Source organism: Hippocampus bargibanti, linkage group LG09 (genome assembly GCF_051943395.1).
Source record: "Hippocampus bargibanti isolate YZ-2025 linkage group LG09, ASM5194339v1, whole genome shotgun sequence".
NCBI lineage: Eukaryota > Metazoa > Chordata > Actinopteri > Syngnathiformes > Syngnathidae > Hippocampus > Hippocampus bargibanti.
Genome location: NC_142742.1, coordinates 11180576 through 11207861, shown reverse-complemented (window position 1 = coordinate 11207861; position 27286 = coordinate 11180576). Strand labels below are relative to the sequence as shown.

The 27286-nt window shown below is 42.3% G+C and overlaps 2 protein-coding genes and 1 long non-coding RNA gene across 3 annotated transcripts; 2 read left to right on the top strand and 1 right to left on the bottom strand.

Annotated features, from left to right (window-relative positions):
- Window positions 1–1381: 1381 nt before the first annotated feature.
- Window positions 1382–5988, top strand: LOC148893654 (actin, alpha cardiac muscle). Its single transcript, XM_089004241.1, has 9 exons — window positions 1382–1483; window positions 3047–3197; window positions 3287–3415; window positions 3590–3700; window positions 4523–4607; window positions 4880–5041; window positions 5116–5307; window positions 5393–5574; window positions 5650–5988. The coding sequence occupies exons 2-9, from the start codon at window positions 3069–3071 to the stop codon at window positions 5791–5793; spliced, it is 1134 nt and encodes a 377-aa protein (XP_088860367.1). The 5' UTR covers window positions 1382–1483; window positions 3047–3068; the 3' UTR covers window positions 5794–5988.
- On the bottom strand, window positions 5698–19372 carry LOC148893653 (uncharacterized). The gene is made up of 3 exons (XR_016115977.1): window positions 10087–19372; window positions 9932–10006; window positions 5698–8428 (listed from the first exon to the last, which is right to left on the bottom strand). It is a non-coding gene; the product is annotated as an uncharacterized LOC148893653 (long non-coding RNA).
- A 5381-nt stretch (window positions 19373–24753) lies between these two features.
- LOC148893652 (uncharacterized) lies at window positions 24754–26900 on the top strand. Its single transcript, XM_089004934.1, has 3 exons — window positions 24754–25107; window positions 25232–25342; window positions 26459–26900. The coding sequence occupies exons 1-3, from the start codon at window positions 24754–24756 to the stop codon at window positions 26858–26860; spliced, it is 867 nt and encodes a 288-aa protein (XP_088861060.1). The 3' UTR covers window positions 26861–26900.
- The last annotated feature ends 386 nt before the right edge of the window (window positions 26901–27286 follow it).

Below are 27286 nucleotides of genomic sequence, written 5' to 3'. Positions count from 1 at the left end.
GTAAACAGTGGTTCTGCTCAATGAGCTCGTTAAATCGTTTTTATTTTCTTGAACTATCCTTATAAATATATGAGACGCTCATGTCACACCGCAATGAACTTTTGTGCATGTTTGGAAAGGAATGCCCTGTGGTGTCACAACCAAACAATGCTGTCACATGTTACCCACTATTACATAACATTGTTATGCCTCTGTCTTCATCTCTCAGAGGACTAAAACCTACAGACAGACAGTTCAACAGTATATACAAGCTGTTGGAGTAGTGTTTGCAATCCAGAAGAATTATATCGTTTCTGTTTTCGGGGCCCGGGGCTCTGTGTGGGGGGGCTTGTGACACTCCCCAAGGCAAGAAGTTTACCTCATAAGGTTCACTGTACATCAAAGAAAATAATCAGTTGGTGGGCGGCACAAATATGGAGCTCATCTTGGCAACCAGCAGCTTAGTAACCTTAGTGGCTGCTCATCAATGACTGGTGTTGCTGAGCATAACCCTAGAAGGAGAAGGCTTGGCCAATCAGAGCGCAGCACTGAAACTCTCACACAACCACTCACTCACACACAGCCCCAGCTTTACCATCAGCTGTTGCATTCATGGCTTAGGCTCAACGAACATACCAGCCGCATGCAATGTTTTTATCTCCTTAACAAGTCACCAGCGGCGCTGCCTTGACTGTGTCATCAGAGTGAGCCTGAGTGGTGGGCATGAGGGACATGCAACTGTATAGTCACACTGGATCAAAATAACATCTGAAGAAGGGATGTCCTGAATTAATTTCAAACGGTGTACTTTTCTTTTCTAAAACTGAATCAGACCTCGCAGGACTCTGGACTTGCCCTATATGGTTCCATGTTCTTCCAAAAATTTCAGAGTAATCTGATATTTTGAATATTTATACCTTGTTTAACCAGTAATTGTGATTTATATTTTTTATGTTTTATTATTCTTGGTGTGATCCACTATGCTCAGTTGAAAAAAAAATGCATTTAGTAATTTCATAGATTATTCATGAGGAAATAAAGAAAAAAAAATCTGGTCAAAACTGCGTATGCAGTTGACAAAATGAATTCCACAATTAGGATATTGGAGATAACTGGGAGATGGTTTGTAGGTCGTGGGGGATATTTAATGTTAACTGCATATATGCATACACAGAAACGTTCCAACAATATTCCTGTATTATTCAATGAAAGGAGGGAAAACATTTTCTTCCCCTCACATTTCTGGACCTTATACTGCTGTAGAGTGTATTGCGTCTGTGATGATAACGGAGCATTATTTGGCTGTGAAGCAGTCATACACCTATTTGCCAAAAACTCCCTTCCATCTGGCTTGTCAATTTCTTTTCTAGCAGCACTTATTTGGGTTGGTATGAACTTTTAGACACACCCCCTGGTCCCGGACTTTGTCTGGGTCTTATTTAAGGGGCTCTACTCAGCCCCTGTCCTTGTCCCAGTGGAAGCATCCGTCCTCAAGTGCACCTTGGTGAGTATAATTCATGGACTTGTGTTTATTGAGTTCACTAGATGCGTGGTAGCTATTTAATCTTGTAAATGTTTTGATTCGCAAATAGAATGCTTGAATTCGGTTATCTGAAGGAATTGATTGTTATGGTGTTTGACATCAGAGATAAAACCACTTATTTCTTATTTACAAGGTGCCAAATTTCACAATACGCTGTTAAAGAGTTTGCCAAATTGGCTTGCTCGTGTTCACCCATAAACAGAGTTTATTGGTATTTAGGGTGATGTAGTAAAACCAAAAGTGTCAAAGTGAGGCAACAGCTGGATACAGGCGGATCCGAAATAGTAAAGGATCCAAGTGTCACTTATGTTCACCCTGCTAACTGCTGCGAGGGGGGTCACCCTAAAATAGACCTCAGGCCTCTCTCTTGTGACCCTTTTTGGTGCTACCTCAGCAGCTTCTAAGAAAAATCTTGGAGAGATATCATATCAGTCATTTGACAACGTGGGGGGAGGGCAAATATATGGGCTCAAGGGCCGCATTTGGTTTCAACAAGTGACAACTGGGCAAGGCCATATCGGGAGAATGTTATAAAAACACTCATTGTGTATGCAGTATGTAGAAATAGTTCATTTTACTCCTTACACATTGTCATTTTCATTGTATTTGAATGAACCCGCATTATTTTCCTTCATTTCTTTATGGGTGTGTGTGAAACGTTACCCAATGTTAAAAAAATATAAACAAAATTAAAAACGTTTTTATAGCCCTAATATGGGATTTTTTTTTAATATACAATAGATCATGTAAAATTTAAAATACATTTTAAATGGCTCATCAGACAACTAATACTATATATATATATATATATATATATATAGTACTACACAAACTCTAGTATTGTATTATATACTAGAGTATAGTATATAATACTATATATTCATCACCCACATAGCTGTACAGTATAATAAATATAAAATATAACAGTATATTGTGCATATAATGGCAGGATTTTACCCACAGCTGTTTCACAATAAGGTCCAAATCAAAGTACAGTACTGGTATGTCCAGGGGAATGTCTAGCACACGAAATATCAACCCCAGTGTTGGGTCGTTTAAACCACATTATTAGGTTAGTAAAATTTTCAGATATTGCTGGCAGGCACTTCATGCCAGACATCCAATAAATATGTAGAACACACAAAGAATGTGTCTCCGGGAGAACACGCTGCACCAATATAAATGACTCTGTGTCTTTGTGTTGTCATATTATTTGTTATTTGCTTTTTTTTTGTATCATTTCTTTCCTTTCCTCATTCTTTTATAACTTTGCTACTGTGTTACTTCCGGGTAGAGTGAACGCTGGCGCGAATGGCTGCCGCTGCTCACCCGCACAAAAAAAATCCTGTGACTGTAAAATGTCCTTGAGAGTTTTAAAAGGTGCTTAGAAATTAAATGTATTATAATTATTATGATGATGATTATTGTTATTATTATTATTATTATCATCATCATCATCATACAAAAACCATGACAAATAAGTATGTCAAATAACTGTCTTTTTCTTCCTATGACACATCTCAGACCACTCCAGTAAAGCTTAATCATGTGTGACGATGACGAGACTACCGCCCTTGTGTGCGACAACGGCTCAGGCTTGGTCAAGGCTGGATTTGCCGGAGATGACGCTCCCCGTGCTGTCTTCCCTTCCATTGTTGGAAGGCCCCGCCACCAGGTTTGCTTGACTTGCCCATTCATTGGTCTTTTTTTTATTGGTGTGGATCAAAAAGGATGGAAAGTTGAACATAGTAATTCCGTCCGCAGGGTGTGATGGTGGGTATGGGTCAGAAAGACAGCTATGTCGGTGATGAGGCCCAGAGCAAGAGAGGTATCCTGACCCTCAAGTATCCCATCGAGCATGGCATCATCACCAACTGGGATGATATGGAGAAGGTGTGGATTGACATTGATGGTCATTAACGGCATTCATGGCAGCTGACCTTCCCGAGCCGCCACCATTCACAGCTGGCCGCAATTGGCTTGGCTATTATTACCAAAAGTGCTTCGAGGACGGCGTTGCTGTTGTGGTTTCAGTTCTGAGAGCAGTTGCTGTCTTTCGTCCATCAGATCTGGCACCACACCTTCTACAATGAGCTGCGTGTGGCCCCTGAGGAGCACCCCACTCTGCTCACTGAGGCCCCTCTGAACCCCAAGGCCAACAGGGAAAAGATGACGCAGGTGAGAACGACAACTTTGGCGGCAGTTTTCTTGAATCATCATTGAATACATATTTACTTTTGATTTGTCGTGAGCTTTCCAGTTCTTCTTACTTTTAGCTTTTGTTGCTAACCAAATTTCAATCAACCAACCAAGAAATAGGAAATAGGTACACATGGAAAAATGATTGCTGGATTGTTGAGTCACTTTTTATCGATCCAATCTCTGATTGGCTCATTTTGGTCTTGTCGTGATAAGTTTAAAAACAATGACCGGGAATCAAATTAAAAGGCAGAAAATGGGATTGGTATTGAAAGCTAAATTGATACATTTTGGACTGCTCTGGCATTTTAACGAAAAGCCACCTCTTCTGTTTGCATATTCAACTCCTTCACTGCCATCCCCGAATATATTCGGGAATTGAAAATATGACGTGGAGTGCCATCCCTGTTGATTTTTTTCGTGCCGGGGGGTGCCGATAAACCTTCCACCACTGGGCAGCATTTGCCTTTTGGCCAGCCGCCCCCACTTGCACCTCATATTACTCCAGACACATATAACTTACTAATTAACTCTTTTTCTGATGAAAGAAGAGAGTCTAAGGTTTCTTACGCTGCACTGAATGTTTATATAGTACTAAAACAAAATATTCTTTAGGTCCTGGAATTTGAGTGAAAATGACAAAAACCCTGCCACTGGAGTGGACACATTTTTGCACATCTGGCAGTGAATGAGTTAGAATTGTACAGTATTAGTTTCGGCAGGCATTACAGTAAACTGAAGTGCTTATGAAATATATACTTGGGGGACTCACATCCTCACTTTTCTGGCCTTATTTTGCAGATCATGTTTGAGACCTTCAACGTCCCCGCTATGTATGTGGCCATCCAGGCTGTTCTGTCGCTGTATGCCTCTGGCCGTACCACCGGTGAGTATTGTTGTTCTTTTTTTGGTCGTCAAATGATTACGGCCTAGTACTTAAAATGGTGCCAAAGTGAGAAATGTTCACACTTACTGCGTCAAATATGGGAGGATTCCTCCCCGAGTATCAACAACATGGTGTTGGTCGCACTCCAACAAACTATGTGCATCGTGCTATTGGCAGGATAAAATCCTATTTAATGTCAGGCATACGTCAAATGAGGAGTGGTCTTTAATTTGTCAGTCAATCAAATTTGAGTTGTTTCCTTCTTCTGAAAGGTATTGTGCTGGACTCTGGCGATGGTGTGACCCACAACGTCCCCATCTATGAGGGCTATGCTCTGCCTCATGCTATCATGCGTTTGGATTTGGCTGGTCGTGACCTCACTGACTACCTAATGAAGATCTTGACTGAGCGTGGCTACTCCTTTGTCACAACCGGTAAGTCCACTCATCCATTTTTTTTTAAATGACGCAGAGGTGTCGTTTCTCAACTTCAACACCGTGTTTCACAGCTGAACGTGAGATTGTGCGTGACATAAAGGAAAAGTTGTGCTACGTGGCTCTTGACTTTGAGAATGAGATGGCCACCGCTGCCTCCTCCTCCTCCTTGGAAAAGAGTTATGAGCTTCCCGATGGGCAGGTCATCACCATTGGTAACGAGCGTTTCCGTTGCCCCGAGACCCTGTTCCAGCCCTCTTTCATTGGTGCGTTATTGTCTTTTGTTTCTCTTTTCCTTTTTATGCGCGACTGGTACACAGTAACGTATATGTTGCGCTTCTCATCTCTCAGGTATGGAGTCCGCTGGTATCCATGAGACCGCCTACAACAGCATCATGAAATGTGACATTGATATCCGTAAGGACCTTTATGCCAACAATGTGCTTTCCGGTGGTACTACCATGTACCCTGGTATTGCTGACCGTATGCAGAAAGAGATTACCGCTTTGGCTCCAAGCACCATGAAGATTAAGGTAAAAAAATAATGTGATTTTCAGTACTCTGTAAAGTTGCAAAACATTCAATGTCATATTTTTTTCTCATCATAGATCATCGCCCCTCCTGAGAGGAAATACTCGGTCTGGATCGGTGGCTCCATCCTAGCTTCACTGTCCACCTTCCAGCAGATGTGGATCAGCAAGCAAGAATACGATGAGGCAGGACCCTCCATTGTCCACAGGAAATGTTTCTAAATACACAAGCAACCTCATCCATTCTTGGATTTGTCCGTCTCCTGTATATATATGTCCTGTTGTAATAAAACTAAGCCCTTGTGAGCGTAGCTTCCTGGTTTGTCATCTTGCTTGACTATCCTGCAAGATCAACAAAGTTGTTTGCACTGTCACTGAAACACGAATAAAGCAATAAAAACGCTACTGCCAAATCAATCAATAAAGTGATACAGATATGCTATTTTTGTCATTTTAGCTATCCAGTCATCTATTTTTTTTTAATCCGTTTGTCCTCATAAGAGCCAATTCCGGCTGTTTTGGGGCATGGGGATGGATATCCTAGCTGGTTGCCCACATAGAGAGGAGCAAAAATTCCCTCATCATCACATCGAAGGCTAATTTGCAGAGCCTAATCAACCTGGCATTCATTTTGTCGAAATGTGGCAGAAAAGTCATGCAAAGTTTAATAACTGCCATCTTTAATCTGTTGGTAGTTTCGTTTAATTAAAAAAATTGCAAATAAAAAATGCATAAAAAAAAGAAACAATCGCCTAATCGGCTTAACCCCGTGAACACTTGAGAGTAATACAACTCTCCGTTGACCAGAATTCCCTTGAATATTTTTTGAAGTGACTGCAAGTTGCTCTTTCATGACCAGTCACTCTCGACAGTTCTCGAGAATAATTCAAACCAAGTGTTACTAATTGATCACCGACTCGATCTAACTGCTTCATTCTTTTTTTGCCAGTTAATTTACTAAAAAGCTGGATGCATTCGGGCACAGCATTTTGAGTGTATTATTTCCTAAAAGAGGCAATACTTGAATATATGTGAATTGTTTCATTATCTGTAAAGGGACACACTGAGTACCATGAAACATTTTTAATATTTCACAATTGTATGACTCAAAGAGAATGGGCCCACAAAGGTCCCTAATTCCTTACAGACTCTGGTAAATGAAGACAAATATACATGAAATGACACATGAATATTTCCACAGTGTTTCAAATTGTCTCACAAAACCTACAAGTTTTTCATTTTTTTAAATCCACCTTTGTAAAAATGTCCTGGGAAAGTAAGAACATGAATATGACATGGGCTAACCAATTCTGGTAAACCATGTTGGGCAGAATTCATTTCACCAAAAATACACTATAAAACTGTAACCAATTCTGCCATTCTGACGCCTTCCAAAACTTTCTCTATTGAAAAGATTGTGGCACTCTTGTGATATTGCAAGGAGGCTTCATTAGTCAGTGGTTAATCAAGTTCGCTTACTCTATTGCCAATATAACATGGCTTTTTGTTGTTATCACTGTCCAGTCACATGCTTGCCATTAGGCGAACAACTCCAAGATGTACACTTTGCATGTGATCAGGAGGCATACCAGATATGAAGTCAAAATGTGGAATATTTAACCGACATGTGGGTCCTTTAACACTCCTCACAGTTTTTTGTACATAAAGCCTCCTTTTCAACATATATGGCTGAAGTGCGGTTCCCTCTTTGGAACATCTTTGTATGGGTACAACCTTGACTGTGCCATTTCCCTTCTCAACCTGTTCACCAGGATGCAAGCAGAGGCTGCATCCATACTGGCCATTAAACTCGGTCATGTTTTGAAGTATGGGCCTAGCTACTGAATCACACACAACTCTACATTGTTTCAAAGTGTCATTGCTTGTTATCTGAAAGCCCTCTGTTGACAACTTTTGACACTCTCAAATGAATGGCTTTAAAAAAAGTATTGACATTTGGCTTTTTAGCACCAAACCACAAGAAAACGCATAGGGTAAGGAAGATCATTTACAATCCCATACCAAAGAGTGAAGATTTGAAAACCGGCACGCCATTACAATTGAGTGTTAAGGAGTATCCATGACAACAGTCAAGTAGGCCTCCAATTTTGTTCAGATTATAGTACATTCCACCATTTCGAATATCTTCAAAAATGTCAGAATTAGATGTGCCATCTCTTGACTTCAGACAATGCATAATATTTTCCCTTTGAAGAAGTTCAAATTGTGTTTGGATTGGCAAATATATGAAGTAGTTGCCATTCTTCAGTGAGTTGTTTTTATTCAAAGTTGTGTTGCATACAACACATTGTTCATCACCATCCTCTTCTTCAATACAGTGCTTACAGTTTGGACAAAATATGTGACATTGTAAATGACTTTCTACTGGCGTAAGGTATTTTAAGAAGAAATGCTTGGAGGTTAATTGTGTGTTTTCTGGACAGTTAACATTGATCAAATCTAGGAGCTCTGAGAGAGCCATGCCTGTGAGTCTGTGTCTCAAAATAAATGAAAGTAGAAGTAGAAAACTCTGAGTTTGGGTAAGTCGTGAACCAGCAAAAAGTGTCTTTGTTTTCCAGCTCACGACCATTTTTTTTTTAAAAAAAGGTGATTCTTCATGTACTGATTCATCACGACAACCTTCAAATAAAAGGGAAAATTCTTTCACTTTAAACAATGGACGCAACACTGTCATCCAAGTCACTATGACTATAGTTATTGATGTTTGGTGACACTTCTCTGCAATTAAGTTTCATTAATTGACAACAGCTTCATCCTCTGTGGAACATTCATCCTCAAACAAGAGTGGGGAAGAAACACATCTGCCAACAGAATTGCTGAAGTCACCATGCAGGCTCTGCAAATGGAAAAGAAGAACAAAATACATTTTGTATGTGCAGTGAATACCTTTTTAGTTCTTCTATCTGTGAATTACTCAAAAGTTCAAAGGACAACCGACGTCTCCGGACAAGTTGTGTCCATAATTTGTAAAATGGCTTCAAATGACTTCTACTGAGCTTATTTTAATAAGATTCCACCGCATATAGCTATATTTTACGTTTTAAGACTAGCACTGAATATTCAGGAAGTCTTGTTTTTTGAGTTGGTGACGAATCCGTACGTGACGTCACTAAAGGAACGCCCCTGACCAAAAAAATTACGCATTGTAGCAGTCCTTCCATCACGTCAATGTATTTTGCTGTGTTGTTTGGTCTGGGGACCTCATGTTGCACCGAAAAGCCGCCAGAAGAGGGGGTCCAAGCTCCATATAAGGGATTTATCAGGCTGTGGAAACGGAGGTGGCCACAGGAGGTGCTATTTTGTGCCTCTTTTTCGGTGAGACATTTCCCCCCAATGTTGCCTCAAAATGGCACGGAATAAATTCTTTAATCGATTGCAAACATGTATGCTTTCCTCTTCAGAACCATTTTAATCATATTCATAACTGGATGTGTAACAAGAAAGCATATTCTCCGAATCTGAAGCCATTGTTTTGATTCTCCAGCAATGCAAGACGTCTTGGCGTGACGTCACGAACTGGGGGCGGGACTTTCTGAAAATGCCCAATTCGCAGATCATTTTTTTGCAGATTTTGGACACTTTAAGTCATTTTTATTGGTGTTTTGCATTTGAATAAAAATATCATACTCCGTGTTTTGGGTATTTTAGATGCTATAAAACGTTTTTCTGATGTCAGTTAAGAAACAAAAGTGACGTCGGTTGTCCTTTAAGTATACACGATTCAATAGTCAGTGACAACAATCTGAATACCAATTTCACTTTATGCTCTGAATTTCTGCTTCATGCCTTTTCTGATTTTGAGAGAACTATGACCGAATGCTTCCTATGACAATTTCAAATTACTTAATTTAAACCATTTTCGTAAAGTAGCTTTATGGTGCAGTTATAGACCAACCATTCATTCAGACTTCGAACCCAGACAGCTGTATATTTCCCACAGTTGAAACTCACAAAGACTTGGGCTGCTTCTGCCAAATTTTGCTGACCACTGAGAGGGGAATATGGCTCAGAATTGTAATCAACCTAAAACAAACAAAAATAATCCTAAAATATCGCTATAACTACATTTATATTTTATTTTATATTTATGAGATTGGATGGATAAATGGATGATAGATGGATCATTTTAAAATGATGAATGGTTTATATACATTTAAAAGAATAAAATATATAAAGCAAGAATACAACTGCAATTAAAATATTCGGCCTACAAATGGGATTTAGTTTTTTGGTCAAAATCACGCAGCCTGAGCCTGAAGTGCTCTCAAATCGTGATGTGTCTGTCAGGAGGCAGTATAGGATCTCAACTATACATTATTTACACTAAATTGAAACTTACTCAGACTCCAGGTCCTCCTGATAAACTTTCCTGTCCACTCTGAGTATCCCTTGATGAAGAATCATCATCGGTCTCCTACAGAAACAAAAATCAAAAAACAAATATAATTTGCAATATCAATGTGAAATACAAAAAAATCTAGACAGGACACTCACCACAATGTGGCTGACGCGTTTCAGGCCAATTGTTAGAATCAAAGTGAGTGGAATTCTCATCTCGTGTCTTTAAAAAAAAAAGAAAGTCTCAAAACGCAGATTTTAGTCTAAGTATCCAATAATTTATTTGTAAGATTCAAGTGTGAAATACAGATGCTCAGACTGCAGCTCTCACAAACAGGTGTTCTATACACACTATCTTTGTGACAAGCAGGAGTCTGACTGCACATGTATGTGTTGTTTACATGCTTATAGTTCATGACTTACCAGATCCTGCTTGGAATCGTCAATCTTGTCATCATTGCTTTCCCGAGTTAAAATAAAAAAATAGATTCATGATTATGTTTCAATTCATGATCTATCCGGAAAAAATAGATTCATGATTATGTTTCAATTCATGATCTATCCGGAAACTCATTCATCTTTCAGGAAATACATTGAGTAAAATAAAATTAACGTGAAAATAGTCTTAGAAGTGTTAAAGGACAACCGACGTTCCTGGACAAGTTGAGTCCATAATTTGTAAAATCGCTTCAAATGACTTCTACTGAGCATATTTTACATAGATTCCACCGCATATAGCTATATTTTACGTTTGAAGACTCACACTGAATATTCCGGAAGTCTTGTTTTTGAGTTGGTGACGAGTCCTGACTACGTCACTGAAAGAACGCTCCTGACTGAGAAAGGACATACCTTGCATCACCTCAATGAATTTTGCCGTACTTTTTTTGGTCTGAAAAATTCATGTTGATCCATGTTGACGGCAAAATTAGAAGGAAAATACATAAATAACGCAATGGTGAATCGTATGTTACACCGAGACAAGTCTTTGATATTCATTGACAAAAATTCCAAGCTGAATAATAAACCGATTTCCCACGGAGCTATGCTGCCAACTTCTGCATTTTCTGTGACACTACACATCAGTACGCCTGTGTAAGCTCTCAGTCGTACAGGAGTGGTCCATCGATGAAAAGGTTTCTTCAGCCGTCATCTGTACTTCTTGGAAGCTGACGAAGTTTCTTGGATAAGAAGCGAAACGTCCGACACCTTCAAAGAAGTACAGATGACGGCTGAAGAAACCTTTTCATCGACTACACATCAGTCTTTATCCGTCAAAATGACCCTGAAGACCTTCTTTAATCGATTTCAAACATATATAATTCCCTCTTCAGAACTATTTGAATTAACCATAACCGGATGTGTAACAAGAAAGCATATTCTGACGAATCTGAAGCCATTGTTTTGATTCTCAAGCAAGACGTCTGTGTAAGCTCTCAGTCGTACAGGAGTGGGGTGAGGTTCAATTTGGATCGTTCATACAATAGCCTGCTTAGGCAAAACAAGTGAGGCAACATTCGTAATGCTGATGAGGTGATACCGGTGGGAGTGGGGCAAATAGGCCAGTCGTTAGTCAGGAATGTAGGAACAATCAGTGGGGCCACAGGGAGTGGTCCTCTGCGCCCCCCAACCTGAGAGTAGGGACCTATCATAGCTGTGTCCGGCGCCGCCATGTCTGGACATCAGGGATATATAAATAGGGCCGATACGACCAGTCAGACTTTAGTTCGCTGACAAAGCCTCTTGGATAGGAGGTGAAACGTCCGAAACCTTCAATTTTGTACAGATGACGGCTGAAGAAACCTTCTCATGGATTCTCAAGCAAGGCAAGACGTCTTGGCGTGACGTCACTAACTGGGGGCGGGAATTTCTGAAAATGCCCAATTCGCAGCTCATTTTTTTTTGAGCTTTTGGACACTAAGTCATTTTTAAAGTCTGTTAAGGAGGATGGGATGAGAAATGGTGTCAAAAGCTGCAGTGAGGTCAAGAAGGACGAGGATGGAGAGTAAACCGGCGTCAGCTGCCAAAAGAAGATCATTTGTGACTTTTAAGAAAGCTGATTCTGTACTGTGGGGGGAGGGGGGGGGCGGAAACCAGATTAGAATGGTTCATTGAGATCATTCTAAGAGAGATGAGACTGTAGCTAGGAGTACACAACATTTTCTAGGATTTTGGAAATAAAAGGAAGGTGAGAAATGGGGCGAAGGTTCTTGAAGTCATTGGGATCACATGCATGCTTTTTAATAATTGGTGTGACAGCTGCCGTTTTGAGGGGGACAGCGATGATTCCTGAGGATAGCGAGGAGTGAATAATGGCTGAAATTAATGGAAGGAAAGACGGTAAGCAGGATTTGACCAGAACTGTTGGGAGGGGATCTAATTGACAGGAAGAATTCTTGGATTTAGTTATGAGGTTCGAGATTGTAGACGGATGAGGGAGATCAAAAGAAGATAAGAGATGAGAGGGGGTAGGAAGGTTTGGGGGGCGGGGGGTACAGAGGAGCCAAGATGCTAGTGGATTTTGTTGACTTTTTCAGAAAATAATAGGAGAGAATTGCAGGTGTCAGAGGAATAAAAGTGAGGGGGAGAGATAGAGGTGGTTGAATGATTCTGATATAAAGAGAAAAGAGAGCCAGAGTATTTCCAGTATTTGAGTCAATGAGTCCAGAGTAGTATTGTGATTTAGCTTGAGAGATACTGTTCTTGTAGAGAGAATGTTGAGCAGTGTAAATATCTTTGTGGACAGTGAGTCTGGTTCTCCGATAAAGTCTTTCAAGCTGCCGTGTTTTCCATTTCATGCAGGGGAAATGAGTGTTGAACCAGGGTGAAGACCGAGTAAATAAAGCAGCGCAGGATTTGAATTATACGCATGTGGGACATATATGCTGCATTAACAGAGCACGGATCACACACAGACATAATAATGAGGAATTGAAGTTTCAAATTGTCTACGTGGTTGTGCGGGTGTCAATCATCAGTCACTGTCTGCATAATTTACACTGATTGTAGCTGAAAATGAGCCAGAGGATAGCAAACCCGATACAGCTATTGTACATAAAGTCTGTCAATCCCATAACATGTTCCTGTTGTTATACTTTAAGATAGACCCTTTTTTTGTAGCTCCTCGGAGGATATTGATCTCCATGGTTACATTGTAATATGCCCATTACTTTATAGTTGACATCTGTATAAGTTTGTATTCATTATTCTTTCTCGAGTATTACAACATTGTTGATGGAGGTGAGAAAATCTCTAACACCACCACCTTAGAAGTTGACAGCCGTCCTACTCTACATGCTGATGAACGTGATTCTGAGAATGATGGTCCGGGTGAAACACCAGTTTGCACACCCATCAAACCCTCACAAGTATGTATTTGTCAATTTGAGAAAATCCATTAACAGCCATATCTGTGAGCTTCGACACCAGATGAAGCTCAAAACTTCCACATGGCATATCCACGCATTTTGTTGGTATGAGTGTCGTTTCTCTCATAAGTACCAGTCAACATTAGCCCGGTGACTCCAATATTGAGTGCCACTTGCCATCTTGTCTTTATAACAGCAATCTCATTTGATTTTGTTTTTAACCCCCTCCACTTCGCTTTTCGAACAGGGTCCTGGAACCAATTATGGTCAAGAACCGAGGTACCACTGTATTTTGTTCATTTGTCTTTAGGCGCTCCATATGACCTTTGTATGTTCTCAGACAAAAGTCTCTGGTGTACCTTTGGGCTGCTTGCCGTGTTCTCGGATGGAGTATGGGAGTGTTCCTTGGTAAGTGAATCCACTCATTGGCATGAATTGAATATTGGTCAAATTGCAAATACAAAACATATCCTCCTCGTTCTTCTAGTTTTCTGGTAAATTCATGCAGTCACTTGCTAGAGCATGCAGACATTGAGGGCCTGTTTAGAATATCTGGGTCTCTCGTTGAATGAAAATCTGGCTCTCGGTGAATTTTTGATGTATGTATCCAGAAAAAAAATGATTCCGGTGAGCAGTGTTTTTCTGCCTGTCTTCCTTGTGACGTGGCCGGCCTGGTGAAGCAATTTTTCCGGGAGTTGCCAGAACCCATGTTCCCCACAGAGATGCAAGAGGCCTTTCTCAAGGCTCAGCATCTCCCCAATCCTACTCTCCTGTGTCCTTCCAGAAAGAAACTAAAGACTTTCTGTAAAAGGTGTCCAAGAGGTGCTTACATTTTTGTGATTCTGATTCAGCAAGAACTCACTGTCACTGAGCTCTCCATGTGACCTTTGTTTGTTCTCAGACAAAAGTATTTGGCGTGCCCTTGGGTTGCTTGCCATGTTCTCCGATGGAGTATGGGAGTGTCCCTTGGTAAGTGAATCCACTCATTGGCATGCATTGAATATTGGTCAAATTGCAAGTACCAAACATTTCCCCCCCCGTTCTTCTACTTTTCTGGTAGATGCATGCAGGCACTTGCTGGAGCATGCCGACACGGAGGGCCTGTTTCGAATATCTGGCTCTCTCGCTCGCCTGAAGACACTGCAGGTGAGTGAATGGTTGGTTGACTGTGCTCTCACATAGCATACCCAATGAAAGGTCTTCCAGACATGAATTTTTGATGTATGTGTCCAGAAATAATTGGATTCCGGTGAGCAGTGTCTTTCCTCCTGTCTTCCTCGTGACTTGGCCGGCTTGGTGAAGCAATTTTTCCGGGATTTGCCAGAACTCGTGATCCCCACAGAGATGCAAGAGGCATTTCTCAAGGCTCAGGATCTCTCCAGCAAAGAGGACCGCACCTGCAACACCATTCTGCTCTCCTGTGTCCTTCCAGAGAGAAACAAAAGTGTCATGCGTCACTTTGCAGACTTTCTGCAAAAGGTCTCCAAGAGGTGCTGACATTTTTGCGATTCTTGTTCAGCAAGAACTTTCTCTCTCACTGTGCCGATCTGATCCTTGCGTCTGGGGTTGATTCCAGGTGCGAAGCCAATAAAATGACATCGAGCAACTTATGTTTAGTCTTGGCTCCCACCCTCCTCCAGTCTGGACCAGTTAAAAAAATGAACAGGAGCTCAGAGAAACGGCTCCAACTGGGGAGGGATGTCCTTCAATGCTTCATTGAGAACGGCCACAGCATTGGTAATGTAACCGGCCTCAGGCCTAGGGGATACCTGGGTCGGTCCAAAGCGCTTCACAGGCCGGTAGCACTGTGAACGACGAGGAAAGACGACACGAGACAACCGTGTTAATCAGCTTCACACAACGGCATTTATGACCACTCATCAAAACATCAATTTCAATATCAGAATACATTCATGTGTAGATCTATACATTCAACATCTATACATTGTATATATCCTCCACATTCGCACATGCTTATGCACGTCTGCCCGCTCGTGTGTGTTGTACTGGGAACTACAATTGACATCCAAAAATCCAAATTCATCAAAGCCACAAAATATTCATCAAAGCCACAAAACAAGGTTTCATATCTAGCATCGCCCAATAAGTCCCCAATTACTTTAACATCTTGAGAATGTCTAACACTTATTATTTTGAATACCTGTGAACGACGAGGAAAGACGACACGAGACAACCGTGTTAATCAGCTTCACACAACGGCATTTATGACAACTGCGCATGCGTGAGCTGAGCCTACATTGCCTTCCTCTGTTCCATTCACAGGCGCGTAGCGCCCTCTCCTGACTTGGTAGTCTAATCGACTAACATACAATAACAGAGGTCGTTTCTAACCCCCTACAGTAACGGTGCACGCCACTCAGCTAGTCTTCACAGCCTCAGCCTTGTTGAGATCTAATTTATTTTCTTTTGCTGCCTGTCACAGGCCAGCTGCCGCAGATGCTTCAAGAGAAGTTTTGCGCTGCGAGAGAATGCAAGCCAGCAATGGCCAGTTTCATGAGTAAGACATTCATATGAATGAGAAAACAAAATCATTGGTGAAAGTTCAGTATGGCCCCATCACGTGTGTAGCTTTCTGGCCACATCACTAGTTACAATCATTGCTCAATTTCTTTGGTTTTTAATTGAAGTAAATATTTCTCACATCCGCAAAACACAAAATCATTCCATTGTTTTCACAGGACTAACATAACCATGTGAACAGTTTAAGCCACACATCGAAACTCAATTAGTCCATGTATGACTCAAACCAATATCAAACGGTTATGGCATTGAATTACCATTCTTGTTTTTTGTTACTTTGTTTCAGATAAGATCAAAGCGTCCCTGAGGGTCTTAAAACCGAAGCAACGACGTTGCTACACCCTCGAGCGCGAAAAGCCAACCTGGTCCCATCACCCAAAGCGACTCCGTGGACTCCCTTACCAACCACTTTGCACCTCCTGGACTGTCATCCCTCAAATGGCAAAGAAAGCAACAGAGACTGAGATAATACTGAAAATATTGAATGCGATGAATCGACAAGATGGCGCCCCCCTCTGTGGCAGCCTCTACAGCAGCTCCTTGCCTTTTTCAGTTCCTTTCCGTCCTACTTTTTCATTTACATGTATTTGAATTTTGTTCCCAAAACCTACGGGAAGGAGATGGGAATCTTTGCTTTTGCTCATCGCCGTTATTTTTCACCGCTCCTGTGAACGAGGAAACCACTCGCACTCGGGATGCCATTGTTTACAGTTGAGACAAGCTGCGAGCATGGTGAGCTAATAACGGGCTAGCCGCCACATTGGACATCCCAGTCGAGCTGAGGAGGATAAAACGGGGATGTCGGGCCGGTAAAGATCGCCGCAAAAGTAAGAGAAAGTACCGACATGTTGTCCTGTCCGTCATCATGGGAAATGTGAGATCGCTCCCAAATAAGATGGACGAGCTAGCGGAGTTAAGGCAACACCAGAGGGAGTACCAGGAAGCCAGTTTGCAACTCGTCACTGAGACATGGCTATCGTCCATAACTGCGCACACTCATGCTGAGCTGGATGGCTTCCAACTCATATGAGTGGACAGAAATGCAGGCAGCGGTAAGACGAAAGGAAGGAGGATTGCTGCGTTTGTGAAGGACAAATGGTGCAACCCTGGGAACATCACGGTCAAAGAAAAACTCTGCACTCGCGACATTGAGCTCCTAGCCGTTAACCTCCGCCCGCATTACCTGCCACGGGAATTCTTACACGTCATAGCCGTGACGGCGTACATTAACAAACGGTAAATGGCGGCGCAGCCTCTGATGCCCTCATGACTGTTTTAAACAAACAGCAAACCCAGTCCCCCAACTCCGTATGTTCATCATCTCAGGGGACTTCAAACACGTCTCGCTGCAATTCTCCCTCCCAACATTCACACAATATGTAACCTGTGCCACCAGAGACAATAACATCTTGGAATTTTTCTATTCAAATGCCAATGATGCGTACAAACCTTCCCTCTTTTCGGAAGAGCAGACCACAATATGGTGTATTTCCAGCCTGTGTACAAACCCCGGGTGAACAGGCAACCAGCTGTGACCCGCACGGTCAGAAGATGGTCACCAGAGTCTGAAGAAGCGACTGCTTTGACTCAACCAGGTGGGAGCTCTCCACTGAGATTCACGTAGAGGACATTGATTCACTCACCGACACCATCACGGACTACATAAACTTTTGTGAACTAAACACAGTACCCACCAGGGCTGTGCAGTGTTTTTCCAGTAACAAACCGCACATTAATGCAGACATAAAAGTCCTCCTGAAGGAAAACCGCTTTTGTGTTGGGCAACAGAGCGGAACTGAAGGCCGTGCAGATCCAACTGAGGAGAAAGATCAGAGAGGGGAAGAAGGCCTACAGGATGAAAATGGAGGAGCAGCTGCAAACCAGCAATATCACTGGTGTCTGGAAGGGCCTGAAAAACATCTCAGGCAACAAAGGCCTAGTGACATTGAATGAGAAAGACAAGAACAGGGCAGTTGAACTAAACGTTTTTTTCCAATCGGTTTGACAAGACGTCTGTCACCCCCGGCCCACCGTCAACTACACCTGTCGCTGCACCTGCACTCACCCTCAATGTGAACTTCCCCTCCCTGCCCCCTCTCACGATCAGCTTCGCGCAACGAACAACTGCCCTCTCAATCATCGCCACACCCTTAGCCGCCCTGCTGCCTCCTGGTCCCTGCCTATCTGTCAAAACTGCACAGGTGAGGAACCAACTGAGAAGGATGAAACTGAAGAAGGCAGCATGTCCTGTCCGGACAACATCAGTTCCCGACTCCTCAAGACCTGCTCCAACCAGCTGTGTGTCATTGTCCAGCATATGTTCAACCTGAGCCTGAAGCTGGGCAGAGTTCCAGAGCTGTGGAAAATGTCATGCCTGGTCCCAGTACCCAAGATTGCCCACCCAAAGGAGCTCAACGGCTACAGACCGATGGCACTGATGTCTCACCTTATGCCCAGCATCAGTGTGGAGGACGCCATCATCTACCTCCTCCACTCTGCTGCTGCACCTGGAGAATGCTGGGAGCACGGTGAGGATCACGTTCTTCGATTTCTCCAGTCCTTTCAACACCATCCAGCCCAATTTACTGGGGGACAAGCTGCGGCATGCCGGAGTAGACCACCACCACCTCACATTTTGGATTACAGATCACCTCACAAACAGGCCACAGTATGTGAGGATAAAGAACAGGCCACATGTCTGATAAATATTCCACATTTTGACGTCATATCTGGTATGCCTACGGATCACATGCATAGTGTACATCTTGGGAGTGGTTCGCCAAATGGCAAGCATGTGGCTGGACAGTGATAACCACAAAAAGCCATATTATATTGGCAATAGAGTAAACGAACTTGATCAACAGCTGTTACTAATCAAGCCTCCTTGCAATATCACAAGAGTGCCACGATCGCTTCAACAGAGGAAGTTTTGGAAGGCGTCAGAATGGCAGAATTGGTTAGTTTTATAGTGTATTTGTACTGAAAGGAATTCTCCCCAACATGTTTTACCAGCATTGGTTAGTCCTTGTCACATTCATGTTCTTACTTTGCAAGGACATTATTACAAAGGCGGATTTAAAAAAATGTGAAAAACTTGTAGATTTTGTGAAACAATTTGAAACACTGTATGGGAATATTCATGTGTCATTTAACGTACATTTATGTCTTCATTTACCACAGTCTAAGGAATTGGGGACCTTTGTGGGCCCATTCTGGTTATATATTTGAGTCATACAATTGTGAAATACTGAAAATGTTTCATGGCACTCAGATGAGAGTGATACTGAGGACCTTGCGGGCCTTAGTGAACCAGAACTGTTTGATGTGATTATTGACTACGTCAGAGGTGACAAATTAAGACACATAGAAGATGAAGGCATGTCTCAACTCCTTCACCTCGATGACATGATCAGCGAGCTCCTAGATGTCCCGGAGGAACCTACTGGGGAAGGAGCTGACCTGAGAGGAGGCGTTGAGGTCACACCTCTTCCACCGAGAGACATCCCCACACCGGTCAGGAACGTCACCACTCCATCGCCATTCAGGATCATCGCCAACAGTTCGGGTGGTGCTCCTCCTGAACATGCCGGCTTATCCTCCGGTATGGGGGAGCAGGTGGTGAAGTACAGATGTAGCTGCTCTGTTTCCACGGAGGGAGTTCAAAATTTATGGTGATCAGATTTCTGACACCGGGTCTGAACTGTCATACCGTAGCCTGTGTAGAGAAATGGATGAGGGACTACAAGAAGGGTTTAGCGAGTCTGAGGTTATCCGCACTGTGTCGAAGATAACTAAACCTGGAACATTCCGAGACATGCTAAGTGATACAGAGGGTCTTACAATGTCACAGTTAAAAACAATTTTACGATCACATATCAGAGATAAGAGCAGCTCTGAGCTCTTCAACGAACTCAGTACCGCTCAGCAGCGAGACAGTGAGTCCCCACAGCAATTTTTATATAGACTGATGGGTTTGAAGCAAAGAATTATGTTTGTCACAACAACCAGGTGCAGATTTTGGTTACGATCAAAAACTTGTCCAAGGTACATTTCTGCACACACTCTATCAAGGGCTAAATGAGAAGAATTATCATGTCAGATGTGATCTCAAACCATTCCTTTCCGATTTACAGGTTCGTGATGATGTCCTGTTAGAACAACTTACCAAGTCCACAAGTGAAGAGGCTGAGAGGGTGAAACGCCTCAGTACTGTGATTAAAAATCGATCTGTGAATGTCCATGCTGCTTAAACTAATCAAACTGACCAGATTAACCAGACCAAAGTTGACTCTGAATTACAGGCTAACCGTGCTGCCATTCTCGAGCTGACTGCACAAGTGACCGCACTGACCAAACACTTTGCCCAAGTTGTTAAACCTACAGAATCGGCGCCTCAAGTAGATCCAGGTCCGTCCCTGACTCGATCCTCGACGCGACCCCAGACACCAACGAATGAGACTAGGGGCAGTTGTCAGGCCTGTGTGCGGAAGAACATTAAGAGCTGCCCTCACTGTTTCATTTGTGGTCAGGAAGGACATAGAGCTGTGGGCTGTCTGCGAAGGACGGCACTGGGAAACGGGGAAAGATCACTGGAGTGAGGCTTCCAGTGATCAATGTCAATGATAAGCCTCCAGTACAAATCAACTTGGTTGAACCAGTAACATCCATAAGTCTGACGACGCAGTGTCAGTCAACATAAAAAAAACATGTAGCACAACTAATTGGCAAGCGATGTATGGTCTCATGTGCACTCAATGGGGTCCCACTCCAAATGCTGCTTGACTCAGGGTCTCAAGTGACCGTGGTGAGTAGGGCGTGGGTAGAGGAAGCACTGCCCAACGTAACCATTCAGCCACTTTCATCCCTATTTCCGGACCAACCGTTTGAGGTATCTGCAGCGAATGGCACAGCGGTTCCCTTTGATGGATGGGTAAATGTGGGGTTGCAGATACGGAGTGGAAGCCATGGATATGCTGACATACAAGTGCCCATACTAATCAGTACGAGTTGTGTGAACTGTCCTCTCTTAGGAAGCAATGTGATTGCAGAAATGATCAAAGAGAATAATGAACAGGTGGACATTGGAGCCATACTGAAAGAAGCCATGAGTGTCAGTGAACGCACAGTAGAGACCTTGATTTCTGTGCTTCAGAAATTGGGCCCTGATCAGACATTCCGACAGTAACCTGTGTGTGTTGGGAAGAAGGGACTCATTATTCCTGCGGGCAAGGTATGGGAGGTGAAGTGCAGAGTCAGAGCATGGGCCAAGGGGGGAACAATGCTATTTGAGCCCAGTATAGGGAACAGCTGCCCTGAGGGCCTAGAGCCGTTCTCCTCGTTAGTACATGTACCCAGTGGGCCGACAAAAATGGTAAAAATTCCCATTCAGAATGTTAGTAAACATGACATTCATCTTCCACAGAGAACTGTTCTCGGCTCAATTGAGGAAGTTACTGGGGTCGTGCCCTTTAAGGAGTGCTCCGACAATCCAAAGCCGCTAAACAGTCCCACCGTTCAAATCTGCTCGGCTCTGACCACAGACAAGTGGCATCCTCCGGTTGACTTTTCACATCTTAAAGAAGAAGAACAGGGGATTGCCAGAGACATGTTGTATGAAGACAGAGTACAGGCAGCATATGCAATTTTTCACCTGTTCCTTGTGTGACTTTAAGAAGCCTTTTTCTCACGCAACATTGCTTGGACACTTGAGAGGTCATTTAAGAAATCACGAAATGGTTATATGCCCTTTCAGAAACTGTAATTATAGCACAAATGTTTACTCATCATTTAATGCACACAAAAGCAGATACCATGGAGAGAGTTCAGTGTTTGATGTTAGAGTTCTCTCAGCAGAAATTGTTAGTGACCAGGTCCTAACTGCTGAAGAAGAAAGTGTTGTTGAAGGAAATGTTAAGTGTGAAAGCACAGAGGAACTGGTTCTCCCTGAGATGGAGAGTAAATGTGACACAGCTGTCTTGCAACGTAACTTGGCATCACTATTTCTCAAGATGCAAAGTATCATTCATGTGTCTGACATGGCATGTCAGGAAATAGTGGATCATCTGGCTCAGATTTTTTCTTTGTCCCAGCCTCTTATCAAAAAGACTATAAGAGAGGTCCTACAGATTCATGATGTCACTGTTAGTGAAATGGCTTTGGATGAAGTCGTTAGTGCTGTCATGGATAGCAACATTCTTGTAATTTCCACAGCTAAAGGGGGTGTTCTATCAACAACCAAGAGAAGGAAAACATTTTTTTGAGAAAAATTACCCTGTAGTAATTCCTGTGCAGTATACAATAGATTCTGGACATACAGCAGTCTGCATACCCATTCTCGAGATGTTACAAAAACTCTGCAGACATACTGACATTTTGGACAAAGTGCAAGAAACAAAGATGGCACAACCAGGTCATTATGTGAGCCACCAAGATGGCTCGTATTTTAAAGAAAATGACTTCTTTTGTACCTCAGATGAGCTAAAGCTGCCACTAATTTTGTACATTGATGATCTAGAAATAGCGAATCCACTGGGTACTTCAAGGAAGATCCACAAACTCTGTTGTGTTTACTGGATACTTGCCGATCTTCCCAGTAAATACAGATCTGGCATGCATGTGATTCAACTGGCAGCACTTTGTAAGGTTTCTGACATTCAGATGTTCGGCTATGAAAGAGCTCTTGGTCCTTTGTTGCGAGATCTCCATACTCTTGAGCGAGATGGGGTTTTCATCGAGTCCATCGGTAAGGCAATCCGGGGCACAGTCATGTGTGTGGTTTCTGATAATCTTGCAGCCCATACGCTAGCAGGCTTTACCAAGTGTTTCAGAGCAAAATATTTTTGCAGATTCTGCACAGCTACGCAAGACACCATTCAGACTCATAATGCTGGGTGTGAAGAGTTTAGTAAAATAACTAAAGCAAGCCATGACATTGATGTGCATGCTGTGATGCATGGGGACATTTTGAGCCAGTGTGGTGTTCATGAAGAGTGTGTCCTTAGCCGATCACTGGAGCATTTTCACACAGTCACAGGTTTCCCACCGGATATTCTCCATGATCTTTTTGAGGGTGTTGTGCCCACAGAAATGGCTTTGTGTATAAGAGAGATGATCCGAAGCAAATACTTCACATTAGAGTATTTGAACAACAAGATTGTTGCATTTCCATACCAGCACACAGACAAGGTTGACCGACCTAAGACTATTTCCAAGAATTTTGCAGTAAAGAACACAATTGGGGGCAATGCCCATGAAAATGCCACGTTGCTCAGATTGCTCCCTTTAATGATTGGTCACATGGTACCTGAAGGAGACGGAGCATGGACTGTGTTGATGGACTTGAAGGAGGTGGTTGAGCTAGTATTGTGCCCGGTATTTACAGATGAATCCATTCAGTATTTGCAAACAAAGATACTGGACCACAGAAACATGCTGCAGGAGGTTTTCCCTGACTTCAAACTCCGGCCTAAACATCACTACATCGAACACTATCCTGACCTCATTCGCTGTTTTGGACCCCTTGTCCATTTGTGGACAATGAGATTCGAGGGCAAACACTGCTTTTTCAAGCGTGTTGTGCATGACACACAAAATTTCAAGAATGTGTTAAAAACACTCGCAACCAGGCATCAGCACATGGTGGCATTTTATCTCAGTGGCCCATCATTTTTTAAACCTCATCAGCAGACATCAAATGTCTGTTCTGTGATGGTTTCAGCACTTCCTAACGTTGCAAAGGTATATGTTGAACAAATAACAGACAGCAGCATGATTTACAGTACATCAAAAGTCAATGTTGATGGGACTGATTATGGTGTGGAAATGTTTGTATCTGTGGGACAGGAGGGCGGACTGCCTCAGTTTTGCAAAGTTGAACAGATTTTCCTCGTGAACAATGCTGTCATCCTTCTTAGCAGAACACACAAGTCTTACTACATTGAACACCTATGATCGTATGAACTTTTTCCTCAGAGTTTGACTATTAATACCTTATCTGACCTCAATGACACATCACCTCTCTTTGCATACAGCACAAACGGTAGACTACTCTTGTCTCCAAAGCGGTTCATCTCAATACACTAAAAAGTATCTTGCATGAACCAGTGTGTTGTTAACAAAATGAAATAGCATGCCCCTTCATTACTAGTAACTTAGTTACTCACAATACTACCCAACCCTTCTTTCTGAAAAGAAATAATGTCTGTCAGATCTCCTTTGTGATTATAATGAACAGTTAACACTACCTTGATGACCTTGTACATATCCTTTTGTTTATTTCAAATAGAACTTTAAGACACCAGAAAAAATGGCTGATCCAAGGAGCTTTGTGCTTCGTATATTTGTTGCCACGAATGTCGCCATGAAGCTCACTCTAAATGAGCGACCACAGTCAGTCGAGGAGCTTAAGACCATCATGCGAGACCGTTTCAAGCCAAGACTGGATTGTGAATTCACATTGCAGTATGAGGATCCTAACTTTAATGGACAACTGAGTGTTCTTGTTGACATTCAAGAATTGCCAGAGAACGCTACTCTTAAAGTAATGAGATCTCAAATAGATAACAGCTCAACTGCAAGTTCTGGTACAGATATCCCTCCCCACGTTCCTTTAACTCAACGTCAGAAGAATTGGCCAGATTCTTTCCCTCTGCCTGCTTTTTCTTTTGAAGTTGAGTGTGTACTTCAGGAAGGAAACACTGTTTTTGAGAGATCTGGAACGATGGTAAAATTGACAAGGTCCCAAAAGCACAACATCCTGGAGACCATGGCAGAAAAGATGTTCCACTTCAAGCCATATCCAAGTGATAGGGAAGTAGGAATGGCTGCTGAAGCGCTTGTTACAGCATATCCATGTCTCAGGGAACCTGGATGCACGCCCGGCTGGTATGGATGGCAGGTTAGCTTGAAGTTTAAGATGGGGAATTATCGGACAAAGCTGGCTAGAATAGGATGTGCCGAGGTGTCCATCAACACAGGCAGGAGAAGCAATGCCAACCCGGACAATCAACATCCCCACTCAAATATCAAGAAGGCCAGACGGGCTGAAATTAACTTCTTGACGGACTTTCCCAGAGGAGAAAGCCAGTCTTCTCTGGAACAAACTAGACAAGAGATTCTTAAAGAAGTAGAAAAGACAGAGAAAAATCAGCTGTTAATTGAGCAGCTCATGCAGACAACCTTTGCCCTCCGTCGCCAAGATATTGTGCATGGAAGTCCACAGGTGAAGGACTTTTTGGAAAGATGGCCAGCCCTGAAAATGGAGTCACAGGTAAAAACTTTTCATGTATCACAAAGATCATGCTTCTCAAGACTAGTACATAATTTGATTATGTACTAGTGTAACTGTTTCCAGCTGACCGCTAATGTGTAAACATTTGTTTTTATTTTCCCAGGTGTTTGCTGAGTTCCATCGCATCACAAATGTGAACCTACGCAACACATTCTACTGTGAGCTTGATAGACACACACCACAACTGCTGGCCTTGTTTAGGCAGAAGGCTTCTGTAACCGGCCTCAGGCCTAGGGGATACCTGGGTCGGTCCAAAGCGCTTCACAGGCAGGTAGCACTGTGAACGACGAGGAAAGACGACACGAGACAACCGTGTTAATCAGCTTCACACAACGGCATTTATGACCACTTACTCATCAAAACATCAATTCAGCAATTTCAATATCAGAATACATTCATGTGTAGATCTATACATTCAACATCTATACATTGTATATATATCCTCCACATTCGCACATGCTTATGCACGTCTGCCCGCTCGTGTGTGTTGTACTGGGAACTACAATTGACATCCAAAAATCCAAATTCATCAAAGCCACAAAACAAGGTTTCATATCTAGCATTGCCCAATAAGTCCCCAATTACTTTAACATCTTGAGAATGTCTAACACTTATTATTTTGAATACCTGTGAACGACGAGGAAAGACGACACGAGACAACCGTGTTAATCAGCTTCACACAACGGCATTTATGACAACTGCGCATGCGTGAGCTGAGCCTACATCGCCTTCCTCTGTTTCACTCACAGGCGCATAGCGCCCTCTCCAGAATTGGTAGTCTAATCAACTAACATACAATAACAGAGGTCGTTCCTAACCCCCTACACTTCCGGAACGGGCAAGAGAGCAAAGGCGCTGCACGAAATTCTAAGACTTTATGACGAGCAAGTAAGCTGAAGCTTTACTGAGCTATTGACAAACTGCTGCTCGACTTATGTTTTCTTTTAAAATAGGATGTGCTTGTTTTTTCCCTCTAAGGTTTAAAAAAATCCACTTAAAAACAAACTTGCCATCTTTTGGATTTTTTTTGGAAGTTAAACTTAATTCTCTATACAGGGCATGTACTGTCTTGGTTTTGAGATGCTGCAGACAAGCGCTGCAATGTTAAGATCATGTCGCTTTCCCCAGATTAAAACTTTGCTTTTATCTCCTCTTGCTTTTGATAAAGGAACACCATGATATACACATGAGACGCAGTCTGGCCCTTCGTGCGCTCCCATCATACCTACAAGAAGATGACTCCGAGTTCTTCAAGACATGCTATGTATGTATTACCTGACTTAACACAAATGTATATCTATGGCCACAATATATGCTATAACCTTTTACTTTATTCTGTATGTTTACGTTTGTGTGTATTTTGCAGTGGGAAGAGGATCCAGACATTGAAAACACTCCTGTCGCACTTCTCTCCGTAACAACTGACAACCTCACTAGTGCCATCTTGTTTAACCCCGACAGCATTTCTGTTGTGATAGAAGATGGCATTATTGTGAGATGTCTCCCCAGGTTGGCTGATGCACACATCCTCTTGTTTGGTTTAATGTATGCATTGCATTTAGATTATCCAAGAAAATTAATCCTCACATTCACCTTCATTCAGAAAATACTGCTGTGTCTTGATGATAACAGACCACTCAAACCACGCTTGCTAAGTTTGAAAAATGCTTTGTTCTGCAATATTGAAGGCCCCAGTGCCTCCAATATTACGGAACAAAGCAACACTCGATAAGTAACTTCAGTTTTACTCTGCTTTGTATACCTGTTTGTGACTGATTTTCTATTAATACGTTGATATGTAAACTTGGATTCCACCAAAATGTCTTTTTTCGTTTCAGGAATATTGTTTGTTTTTTTAGTAAGTTTTACCTTGATTTGCACCTTATAACGAGTACATTGAAATGTATTCGGTTGTATTTATTCAAGTATATGCTTTTCAAAGAATTTATTTTTTAAACAGAAGAGCAGAGTATAATTTGCTGTTTTTTTCTGTTGTGTTTATTTCACATCTTCTGCTCAGGGGTTTATTTGTTGTTTTGGTATGTGGACATGCTGTGCATTTTGGTACTGTTATCATTTGTTTTATCAAAGGTTGTTTTAAACCTTAATAAAAAATGTGAACTAAAACAGACGTGAGGTGTTTTTGTTTTTAGACATA

Coding starts and splice junctions, on each gene's coding strand:
- LOC148893654 (XM_089004241.1), top strand. CDS start 3,069: ATGTGTGACGATGACGAGACTACCGCCCTTGTGTGCGACAACGGCTCA. Junction 3,198..3,286: donor TTGGAAGGCCCCGCCACCAG/GTTTGCTTGACT, acceptor TTCCGTCCGCAG/GGTGTGATGGTGGGTATGGG. Junction 5,575..5,649: donor CAAGCACCATGAAGATTAAG/GTAAAAAAATAA, acceptor TTCTCATCATAG/ATCATCGCCCCTCCTGAGAG.
- LOC148893652 (XM_089004934.1), top strand. CDS start 24,754: ATGGGGAATTATCGGACAAAGCTGGCTAGAATAGGATGTGCCGAGGTG. Junction 25,108..25,231: donor CCCTGAAAATGGAGTCACAG/GTAAAAACTTTT, acceptor TTATTTTCCCAG/GTGTTTGCTGAGTTCCATCG. Junction 25,343..26,458: donor TGTTTAGGCAGAAGGCTTCT/GTAACCGGCCTC, acceptor TAACCTTTTACT/TTATTCTGTATGTTTACGTT.